Here is a 12,190-nt window from a genome sequence, read left to right on the forward strand (position 1 = left end):
GTTGGAGGCTGGAAATTCTGCAGAAGTAACACATCTTTAGACTGTTGAAAGCCTGCTCACCATCTACATAACAAATCAAGAGGGTGATGGAATACTCACCACATGCTTGGATGAGTGAGGCTCCAACAACACTCAAGAGCCACTCAGGACAAAGCGGCACACTTGATTCGCAACCCATGCACCACCTAAAACATTTACTCCCTTTAGCACTGATGCACAATGACAGCAGCATGTACCATCTACAAGATGCACTTCAGCAACTCAAGGTTCCTTGGACAGAACTTTCCAAACATGTGACCTCTACCACGAAGAAGGACATGGGCCATAGATGCATGGGAACACCATCACTTGCAAGTTTCCCTCCAAGTCATACACCAACCGGACTTATAATTATATCGCCATTCCTTCACTGGCACTGGATCAAAATCACGTAACAGCACGGAGTGTACCTACACCACATGGATGGCAGTGGCTGAAGAGGGCAGCTTGCCACCACCTTCTCAAAGGCAGAAACGTTATTCTCCTTTGCCGCTTGCACGCCAGTCTGTTCCTGTGCTCCAAGTGGCCTGTAACCGCACTCGACCTGACAAAATGAACTGCCCATGGCCTGAACTGAAATCTGGCAAGATCCAAACTCTAGCACGATCACAGTCCCAAGGTTGCTGGTTTTTGAGACACTGTACCTATAACATGCAAATGTATGCTACTACTTCAGCAAATGTGAGCTATAAAACACCAGGCAGAGCACCAAAACAGTACAAATTGTTGATTGAAGAAACTTAAAAAATGACGACTTCAAAAACTGTTAGAAGTGATATCTTTCTCATGTCACCCATCTTTATGCTTTTTAAAAATAATGCTTATTTTGTGCCAATTAAGGTGAGTTTACAGACATTTTTCTTCTGTGAATTTATGTCCACCAAGATTGTCCGAATTGATTTATACTTGGGAGCTCCAACAATCAGCAGAGAGAAAAGATTTAATCCCATCAGTCTGTACTACGTTTGTCCAGACTGGTACATCAAGTGAAAATAAATTAATCACAAGTGTGATGCTAAATTAAAACTAAATTAAAAAGACTTCCAGTTGCGGCGATGCGGAGCTAAGCCGCACATTTTGGCGGCTCCCGCTAGAACGGACTTTTGGGCTCTCCAGAGGAGCCCCAACGGAAATCTTTAGACGACTTCCTGTGTAGGAAGGTGAGAGCAAGGTCCCCCCTTCCATAGTATATGGAGTGGACCAGAAGTGGAGTAGTAAAAAAAGCGGCTTTGGAGCAGCGAAAGAAACGAGGGAGAAAAAACAAGATGGCGGAGGGCGGAGATCGAGCAGCATGGGGGCCGGAGAAGCAGGAGTTTCTCAGGCGCTGCGTGAGGGAGCTTAAGAAAGGTGCTGGCGCCACGGCTGACCGTGATCGAGGGGCTGAAGGAGACCCAGAAGGCCCAAGGGGTAGAGATCCGAGAGGTGCGGGAAAAAGCCACCGAGAACGAGGACGAGATCTTGGGCCTGGCGGTGACGATGGAGGCGCACGAGGCGCTGCACAAGAGGTGGGCCGAAAGATTAGAGGACCTGGAGAACAGGTCGAGGAGGAAGAATCTTCAGATTCTGGCTCTCCCTGAAGGAGTTGAGGGGCCCGATACTGGGGCATACGTGAGCACGATGCTCCATTCGCTGATGGGTGCGGAGGCCTCTCCGAGTCCCCTGGAGCTAGATGAGGCTCATCGGGTCCTGGCGAGGAGACCCAAGGCCAACGAGCCGCCAAGGGCGGTAGTGGTGAGGTTTGATCGTTTCGTGGACAGAGAGTGTGTCCTGAGATGGGCCAAGAAGGAGCGGAGCAGCAGGTGGGAGAACACAGAGATCCAAATCTACCAGGACTGGAGTGCAGAGGTGGCCAAGAAGAGAGCTGGCTTTAATCGGGCCAAGGCGGTGCTCCATCGGAAGGGAATGAAGTTCGGAATGCTGCAGCCAGCGCGATTGTGGGTCACATTTCAGGATCGACAGCACTACTTCGAAACGCCTGAGGAGGCTTGGACCTTTATACAAACTGAAAAGTTGGACTCAAACGGAGGGTCTATGGTTGTGGGGGGGTGTCGGTTGTATACAGGGTTTTAACTATGCGTAAGGAATGTTCCACGGGTGGGGCGATGGATGGGGATGGGGGAAGAGATCTGATGGGGAGACTGTGGGGAATGTGGGCGCTGGTGCTGTAGGGAGGGGAGGCCCAGGGATGGGGGAATTCGGATAAGGCCGCAACAAGAGCTGCGCCAGAGGGGGCGGGGCTGGCTCAGGAAAGCGCAGGCTTTTTCCCACGTTAGGGAAGGACGGGGGTGGGGGGGGGGGATGGAGGAGCGCACACCGATTGCTGGGAGGAGGAGATGGGGGGGGGGGGGATTTCCAGACTGGGGGGAGGGGGGGGGGGGTCAACGGGGAAGCCGGGGTCAGCAGACTTATGGGAGTGTTATGGGGGGAGCAAAAGAGCTAGATATGGATCTAGCGGGGGGAGGGGGAAGGGGGGGGCAGGGAGGAAGAGAGAAGCCCCCCAATCCAGCTGATAACGTGGAATGTGAGGGGCCTGAATGGGCCGGTTAAGAGGGCCCGAGTGTTCACGCGCTTAAAGGGACTGAAGGCAGACGTGGTCATGCTTCAGGAGACACATGAAGGTGGCAGACTAGGTCAGGTTAAGAAAGGGATGGGTAGGACATGTATTCCATTCGGGGCTGGATGTGAAGAATAGAGGGGTGGCAATACTGGTGGGGAAGCGGGTGTCGTTTGATGCCAAGAATATAGTAGCGGACAATGGAGGTTGATAATACGTGATGGTGAGCGGTAGGCTGCAGGGGGCGTGGGTGGTATTGGTAAACATATATGCCCCGAACTGGGACGATGCTGGATTTATGAAGTGTATGTTGGGGTGCAGGGCGCGAATCCCGAAAGTGGAGGGAACGGAGTATTAGGCCATAGCCTTCTCAGACCACGCTCCGCACTGGGTGGAACTGGAGTTGGGAGAGGAGAGGGACCAACGCCCACTGTGGCATTTGGATGTGGGATTACTGGCAGATGAGGTGGTGTGCGGGAGTGCATTGAAAGGTATTTGGGGGCCACCGAGAACGGGGAGGTGCAGGTGGGGGTAGTATGGGAGGCGCTGAAGGCGGTGGTCAGGGGGGAGTTAATCTCCATCAGGGCTCACAGGGAGAAGAGAGGAGGCAGGGAAAGGGAGAGGTTAGTGGGGGAGATTTTACGGGTGGACACAAGATATGCAGAGGCCCCTGAAGAGGGACTACTTAGGGAGAGGCGAAGTCTCCAGACGGAATTCGACCTGTTGACCACAGGGAAGGCAGAGACACAGTGGAGGAAAGCACAGGGGGCGACGTATGATTATGGGGAGAAGGTGAGCCGGATGCTGGCACATCAGCTCCATAAGAGGATGGCAGCAAGGGAGTTAGGTGGAATCAAGGATGGCAGGGGAACTACGGTGCGGAGTGCGGCGAAAGTAAATGAGGCATTTAAGGCCTTCTATGAGGAGCTGTACAGATCTCAGCCCCCAGCGGGGGAAGAGGGGATGCGACGATTTCTGGACCAACTGAGGTTCCCGAGGGTGGAGGAGCAGGAGGTGGCTGGTTTGGGGGCGCCAATTGGGTTGGAGGAGCTGATTAAAGGACTGGGGAGCATGCAGGTGGGGAAAGCCCCGGGACCAGATGGGTTTCCGGTTGAGTTTTACAGGAAGTACGCGGACCTGGTAGCCCCGTTGCTGGTGAGGACTTTCAATGAGGCAAGGGAGGGGGGGACCCTGCCCCCGACAATGTCCGGTGTGATGATCTCTCTGATCCTGAAGCGGATAAGGACCCACTGCAATGTGGGTCGTATAGGCCGATTTCGCTCCTTAATGTGGATGCTAAGTTGCTGGCAAAAGTGCTGGCTACTGGATTGAGGACGGTGTCCCGAGGGTGATTCACGAGGACCAGGCGGGATTTGTAAAGGGCAGGCAGCTAAACACCAATGTGCAGAGGCTCCTAAACGTGATTATGATGCCATCGGTGGAGGGAGAGGCGGAGAAAGTGGCAGCTTTGGACGCGGAGTAGGCCTTTGACCGAGTAGATTGGGAGTATCTCTGGGAAGTGTTGCGGAGGTTTGGGTTTGGGGAGGGGTTTATCAGTTGGGTTAAGCTCCTATATAGAGCCCCGATGGCGAGTGTGGTTACGAATCGGCGGAGGTCGGAGTATTTTCGGCTGTATCGAGGGACGAGGCAGGGGTGCCCCCAGTCCCCCCTGTTGTTTGCATTAGCAATTGAACCTTTGGCCATGGCATTAAGGGAGTCCAGGAAATGGAGGGGGGTGGTCTGGGGGGGAGAGGAGCATCGAGTGTCGCTGTATGCAGACGACCTGTTGCTGTATGTGGCGGATCCAGTGGAGGGGATGGTGGAGGTCATGCAGATCCTCAGGGAGTTTGGGGACTTCTCGGGCTATAAGCTCAATGTAGGGAAAAGTTAGCTCTTCGTGGTGCATCCAGGGAAGAGGGATAGACGACCTACCGTTGAGGAGGGCGGAAAGGAGCTTTCAGTACTTTGGGATCCAAGTAGCTAGGAGTTGAGGGGCCCTGCATAAAAACTTAATTTGACGCGGCTGGTGGAGCAGATGGAGGAGGACTTCAAACGATGGGATATGTTGCCACTCTCGCTAGTGGGCAGGGTACAGTCGATTAAAATGATGGTCCTCCCGAGGTTTCTTTTTGTGTTCCAGTGCCTTCCTATTATGATCACCAAGGCCTTTTTTTAAGAGGGTAAGCAGGAGCATCATGGGTTTTGTGTGGGCAAACAAGACCCCAAGGGTAAGGAGGGGGTTTCTGGAGCATAGTAGGGACAGAGGAGGGCTGGCGTTGCCGAATCTGGGTGGCTACTATTGGGCAGTCAACATGGCGAAGATCCATAAGTGGGTGATGGACGGAGAGGGGAGGCATGGAAGAGGTTGGAGATGGTGTCCTGCAAAGGAACGAGCCTGGGCACGCTGGTGACGGCACCGCTGCCGCTCTTGCCGACAAGGTACGCCACAAGTCCGGTGGTGGTGGCAATGCTAAAGATCTGGGGGCAGTGGAGATGACACAGGGGTGCGATGGGAGTCTCGGTGTGGTCCCCGATCAGAGATAACCATCGGTTTGTCCCAGGAAGGATGGACGGGAGGTTTCAGAGTTGGTATCGGGCAGGCATTAGAAGAATGGAGGACCTATTCATTGATGGGACGTTTGCAAGCCTAGGGGCGCTGGAGGAGAAGTTTGGGCTACCCCCGCGAAACGCTTTCAGGTACATGCAAGTGAGGGCGTTTGTGAGGCGACAGGTGAGGGAATTCCCGTTGCTCCCGGCACAGGGGATTCAGGACAGGGTGATTTCGGGTGTATGGGTTGGAGAGGGCAAGGTGTCGGCGATATATCAGAAGATGAAAGAAGAGGAGGAGGCTTTGGTAAAGGAGCTGAAGGGCAAATGGGAGGAGTTGGGGGAGGAGATTGAAGAGGGTCTGTGGGTTGATGCCCTTAGTAGGGTTAATTCCTCGTGTGCCAGGCTTAGCCTGATACAGTTTAAGGTTATTCACTGAGCGCATATGACAGGGGTGAGGCTGAGAGAGGTTCTTTGGGGTGGAGGACAGATGTGGGGGGTGCTCAGGAAGCCCGGCGAATCATGCCCATATGTTCTGGTCGTGCCCGGCACTGGATGGGTTCTGGAGGGGTGTTGCGAGGACTATGTCTAAGGTGGTGAAAGTCCAGGTCAAGCCAAGTTGGGGGCTAGCACTATTTGGAGTGACGGACGAGCCGGGAGTGCAGGAGGCGAAAGAGGCCGGTATCCTGGCCTTTGCGTCCCTGGTAGCCCGACGGAGGATCTTGCTATTGTGGAAAGATGCAAAGCCCCCCCAGTGTGGAAGCCTGGATAAACGACTTGGCAGGGTTCATCAAGCTGGAGAGGATAAAGTTTGCCTTGAGAGGGTCTGTGCAGGGGTTCTTCAGGCGGTGTCAACCGTTCCTAGACTATCCCGCGGAGCGTTAGATGGAGGTCGGCCAGCAGCAGCAGCCCAGGGAGGGAGGGGGTTTTACTAGGGGCACTTGAAAAAGGAAAAACATAAACATATGGGAGGGTCAATATGTGCGGGAGGAACCCATTGTACAGGTTCTGTCCTGTGTTGGATTGATATGTTTATGTCTTGTTCTGTTACTTTTCTTTTTTGTTACGGGGGGGGGGGGGGGGGGGGGGGGGGGGGGGGGGCTGAATGGTTGAAAATTGTTGAAAAATTCTGAATAAACATTTTAAAAATTAAAAATTAACTAAATTCAAAAAATAATTATACCTATGTTCCGCTTCAAGAGAACTGGAAAGATAATCTTTTTCCGGGCCACAGAAGGAGAGATGATGCTGATGACCATTTGATTTCCCATTTTCATTTGTTTCTGGAATATTCTGTACACAATCCTGTTGAAAAGTAATTAAAATAAACAAATAAATGGTCAGACAGTCCAGGTAGGAAAAGTGGATAGCACAACTTATGCAACAATGTTCTAAAAATGTGCTGTTTCAATCCCAACTCATATTCCAGATGACTGAAGGATGAAAAACATAATTTTAAATGAGAACTGGCAAGCAGATAATGGGGGCAAGTCAGCAATTATCCAGACATCATACACAAAAGAGCCCCACAAATGAATCACACTGTAATGTGATTGTAAGTAATGATCCATACTTAGGTGAACCAGGGTTTTATTTCACAACATAATAGGAAAATATATTTTAATATGCTCTACTGTAGGCACACGTTTCAATTTGAAGCAGAACAACCTGTGGAACAAATTTCTGACGGATCTGACGGACCGCTCTCAAAGGAGCAGTGTTGCTGCATTCTTGAGCAAAATCAACAACAGCTTCAGTATCATAATGCTGCAGCAAGTCATTAGCAAAACTGACTTCACCAATGGCACTAACGAGATCCTCAAAAATAGGTGACTTTTGAGCAAGTTATGGCCCAGATTTTGCAATGAGGGCAAACGTGGCACTAACAGCAATTTCTAGAATCTCCACCTGTGCAGAATGTAGAAATCCAGAAGCTGCTACATGTTGTTCTATGTTTTTACAGAGGATGACTGTGATGGTGCCTCCCACCCCCCACCAACCCCAGAATGTAATACCCAGGCTATGAATTGAGAGAACCTCCACCTTTACACAGTTAGGCTTGCAGTTAAAAATAATATTTAATGGTAGACTAACTTCACAATTATTACTATCCCTGAAAATCAAATGTAAAATTTACCAATTATGCTCAAAATAAATACTGCACATTTTTAAAATTATATTTATTTTAGCTTTGATCCCAAGTCATTTACTTCTCTATCTAAATTGAAGAAAGTGAAGGGATTCAGTGTTTTCAACTATAAGACAAAAGCAAACTACTATAAATGTTGGACATCTGAAAGAAAATCAGAAACTGCTAGAAATACTCAGCAGGTCAGGCAGCAACTGTGGAGAGAACAGGAGTTAACATTTCAGGTCAATGAATCCTCAGTGCTTTTATCTTCCTGGTTTTCTGCCTGTAAGAATATTTTTAATGTAATTGGCTGCTTATCCTGCTGGCTGCTGGACACATGGTGATCGATTTCGGCGGGAGAACAGCTGGTGAGTCAGTTTCAGCGGGAGCAGTGTGGAAGTGGCTGCTGGGAGGTAAGTCTGTCCTTTAAAAGCACTTGTCTTTGCAGGGGCAGGCCAGTTGATTTCGGCGGGATTGGAGCTGGCTGGTTAGTCAATTTCAGCAGGAGCTGAGAATTTTTTTTTTTTTAAATTAGTGTTTTAGGCGGGAACAGGAAGTCGACCCGCGGACGTCTGGGAAGACCCTCACCAATAAATTCTGGTGGAGAGGAAACCCGAGACACTACACGTGTAGTGTCTCCCACCCGCCCTCCTCCTCTAACCTAATAATAAAACCCATTGGTCGGAGGTAAGTACCATATTTTATTATATTATTATTATTTTTTTATAAAAAATTTAATTTAGTTGTTAGCCAGATCTTGGTAGAAAAAGTTAGAGGAATGGCAGGGAAGGGAGTGCAATGTTCCTCCTGCAGGATGTTTGAGGTGAGGGATGCCGTTAGTGTCCCTGCTGATTTTACCTGCAGGAAGTGCTGCCATCTCCAGCTCCTCCAAGACCGAGTTAGGGAACTGGAGCTGGAGTTGGAAGAACTTTGGATCATTCGGGAGGCAGAAGGGGTCATAGATAGCAGCTCCAGGGAATTAGTTACACCAAAGATTGGAGATAGGTGGGTGACTGTAAGAGGAACTGGGAAAATGCAGTCAGTGCAGGGATCCCCTGCGGTCGTTCCCCTGAGAAACAAGTATACTGCTTTGGATACTTGTTGGGGGGGGCGGGGGGGGGAAAAAGAGAGACTTAGCCATGGGGTACGGGCCTCTGGCACGGAGTCTGTCCCTGTTGCTCAGAAGGGAAGGGGGGAAGAGGAGCAGAGCAATAGTAATTGGGGACTCGATAGTCAGGGGCACAGATAGGAGATTTTGTGGGAGCGAGAGAGACTCACGTTTGGTATGTTGCCTCCCAGGTGCAAGGGTACGTGATGTCTCGGATCGTGTTTTCCGGGTCCTTAAGGGGGAGGGGGAGCAGCCCCAAGTCGTGGTCCACATTGGCACTAACGACATAGGTAGGAAAGGGGACAAGGATGTCAGGCAGGCTTTCAGGGAGCTAGGATGGAAGCTCCGAACTAGAACAAACAGAGTTGTTATCTCTGGGTTGTTGCCCGTGCCACGTGATAATGAGATGAGGACTAGGGAGAGAGAGCAATTAAACACGTGGCTACAGAGCTGGTGCAGGCGGGAGGGATTCAGATTTCTGGATAACTGGGGCTCTTTCTGGGGAAGGTGGGACCTCTACAGACAGGATGGTCTACATCTGAACCTGAGGGGCACAAATATCCTGGGGGGGGGGGGGGGGGGGGGGGGGGGGGGGGATTTGTTAGTGCTCTTTGGGGGGGGTTTAAACTAATGCAGCAGGGGCATGGGAACATGGGTTGTAGTTTTAGGGTAAGGGAGAATGAGAGTATAGAGGTCAGGAGCACAGATTTGACGTCGCTGGAGGGGGCCAGTGTTCAGGTAGGTGGTTTGAAGTGTGTCTACTTCAATGCCAGGAGTATACGAAACAAGGTAGGGGAACTGGCAGCATGGGTTGGTACCTGGGACTTCGATGTTGTGGCCATTTCGGAGACATGGATAGAGCAGGGACAGGAATGGATGTTGCAGGTTCCGGGGTTTAGGTGTTTTAGTAAGCTCAGAGAAGGAGGCAAAAGAGGGGGAGGTGTGGCGCTGCTAGTCAAGAGCAGTATTACGGTGGCGGAGAGGATGCTAGATGGGGACTCTTCTGCCGAGGTAGTATGGGCTGAAGTTAGAAACAGGAAAGGAGAGGTCACCCTGTTGGGAGTTTTTTATAGGCCTCCTAATAGTTCTAGGGATGTAGAGGAAAGGATGGCGAAGATGATTCTGGATAAGAGCGAAAGTAACAGGGTAGTTATTATGGGAGACTTTAACTTTCCAAATATTGACTGGAAAAGATATAGTTCGAGTACAATAGATGGGTCGTTTTTTGTACAGTGTGTGCAGGAGGGTTTCCTGAAACAATATGTTGACAGGCCAACAAGAGGCGAGGCCACGTTGGATTTGGTTTTGGGTAATGAACCAGGCCAGGTGTTGGATTTGGAGGTAGGAGAGCACTTTGGGGACAGTGACCACAATTCGGTGACGTTTACGTTAATGATGGAAAGGGATAAGTATACACCGCAGGGCAAGAGTTATAGCTGGGGGAAGGGCAATTATGATGCCATTAGACGTGACTTAGGGGGGATAAGGTGGAGAAGTAGGCTGCAAGTGTTGGGCACACTGGATAACTGGGGCTTGTTCAAGGATCAGCTACTGCGTGTTCTTGATAAGTATGTACCGGTCAGGCAGGGAAGAAGGCGTCGAGCGAGGGAACCGTGGTTTACCAAGGAAGTGGAATCTCTTGTTAAGAGGAAGAAGGAGGCCTATGTGAAGATGAGGTGTGAAGTTTCAGTTGGGGCGATGGATAGTTACAAGGTAGCGAGGAAGGATCTAAAGAGAGAGCTAAGACGAGCAAGGAGGGGACATGAGAAGTATTTGGCAGGAAGGATCAAGGAAAACCCAAAAGCTTTCTATAGGTATGTCAGGAATAAGCGAATGACTAGGGAAAGAGTAGGACCAGTCAAGGACAGGGATGGGAAATTGTGTGTGGAGTCTGAAGAGATAGACGAGATACTAAATGAATATTTTTCGTCAGTATTCACTCAGGAAAAAGATAATGTTGTGGAGGAGAATGCTGAGCCCCAGGCTAATAGAATAGATGGCATTGAGGTACGTAGGGAAGAGGTGTTGGCAATTCTGGACAGGCTGAAAATAGATAAGTTCCCGGGACCTGATGGGATTTATCCTAGGATTCTCTGGGAGGCCAGGGAAGAGATTGCTGGACCTTTGGCTTTGATTTTTATGTCATCATTGGCTACAGGAATAGTGCCAGAGGACTGGAGGACAGCAAATGTGGTCCCTTTGTTCAAAAAGGGGAGCAGAGACAACCCCAGCAACTATAGACCGGTGAGCGTCTGTAGTGGGTAAAGTCTTGGAGGGGATTATAAGAGACAAGATTTATAATCATCTAGATAGGAATAATATGATCAGGGATAGTCAGCATGGCTTTGTGAAGGGTAGGTCATGCCTCACAAACCTTATCGAGTTCTTTGAGAAGGTGACTGAACAGGTAGATGAGGGTAGAGCAGTTGATGTGGTGTATATGGATTTCAGCAAAGCGTTTGATAAGGTTCCCCACGGTAGGCTATTGCAGAAAATACGGAGGCTGGGGATTGAGGGTGATTTAGAGATGTGGATCAGAAATTGGCTAGCTGAAAGAAGACAGAGGGTGGTGGTTGATGGGAAATGTTCAGAATGGAGTACAGTCACAAGTGGAGTACCACAAGGATCTGTTCTGGGGCCGTTGCTGTTTGTCATTTTTATCAATGACCTAGAGGAAGGCGCAGAAGGGTGGGTGAGTAAATTTGCAGACGATACTAAAGTCGGTGGTGTTGTCGATAGTGTGGAAGGATGTAGCAGGTTACAGAGGGATATAGATAAGCTGCAGAGCTGGGCTGAGAGGTGGCAAATGGAGTTTAATGTAGAGAAGTGTGAGGTGATTCACTTTGGAAGGAATAACAGGAATGCGGAATATTTGGCTAATGGTAAAGTTCTTGAAAGTGTGGATGAGCAGAGGGATCTAGGTGTCCATGTACATAGATCCCTGAAAGTTGCCACCCAGGTTGATAGGGTTGTGAAGAAGGCCTATGGAGTGTTGGCCTTTATTGGTAGAGGGATTGAGTTCCGGAGTCGGGAGGTCATGTTGCAGCTGTACAGAACTCTGGTACGGCCGCATTTGGAGTATTGCGTACAGTTCTGGTCACCGCATTATAGGAAGGACGTGGAGGCTTTGGAGCGGGTGCAGAGGAGATTTACCAGGATGTTGCCTGGTATGGAGGGAAAATCTTATGAGGAAAGGCTGATGGACTCGAGGTTGTTTTCGTTGGAGAGAAGAAGGTTAAGAGGAGACTTAATAGATGCATACAAAATGATCAGGGGGTTAGATAGGGTGGACAGTGAGAGCCTTCTCCCACGGATGGAAATGGCTGGCGCGAGGGGACATAGCTTTAAACTGAGGGGTAATAGATATAGGTCAGAGGTAGGTTCTTTACGCAAAGAGTAGTGAGGCTGTGGAATGCCCTACCTGCTACAGTAGTGAACTCGCCAACATTGAGGGCATTTAAAAGTTTATTGGATAAACGTATGGATGATAATGGCATAGTGTAGGTTAGATGGCTTTTGTTTCGGTGCAACATGGTGGGCCGAAGGGTCTGTACTGTGCTGTATTGTTCTATGTTCTATGATCCCCTTGATTTGGTGCAAGATTTAAAATGCATTCAGAAAAAGGGGAAATCCAGGCTATTGCAATTGCTAGGTCTTTTGTGGGCAGCTTTCTTCTCGATCAGCGACAAGACCACATCTTCACTGCTGACTACAAAATCTAGCTCAGTGAAAAATGGTAATCCAAAATGGTGGATGGGTGATGGAGTTCTTAATTAGAAATCAATTTGCACAGCTCTGTCAAATGTTTTAA

The 12,190-nt window shown here is 49.7% G+C and overlaps 1 protein-coding gene across 5 annotated transcripts in view; it reads right to left on the bottom strand.

Moving 5' to 3' along the window:
- Positions 1-12,190, bottom strand: part of gpbp1l1 (GC-rich promoter binding protein 1-like 1) — a 130,728-nt gene that overhangs the window by 26,941 nt on the left and 91,597 nt on the right. For all 5 annotated transcript variants that reach the window (XM_072510818.1, XM_072510819.1, XM_072510822.1 and 2 more), the window contains one exon: positions 6,324-6,445. In XM_072510818.1, the coding sequence (XP_072366919.1) occupies positions 6,324-6,445 (122 nt within the window). The remainder of the gene's footprint in view (positions 1-6,323; positions 6,446-12,190) is intronic.

The sequence above is a fragment of the Scyliorhinus torazame genome, chromosome 7 (genome assembly GCF_047496885.1).
Source record: "Scyliorhinus torazame isolate Kashiwa2021f chromosome 7, sScyTor2.1, whole genome shotgun sequence".
Taxonomy (NCBI): domain Eukaryota; kingdom Metazoa; phylum Chordata; class Chondrichthyes; order Carcharhiniformes; family Scyliorhinidae; genus Scyliorhinus; species Scyliorhinus torazame.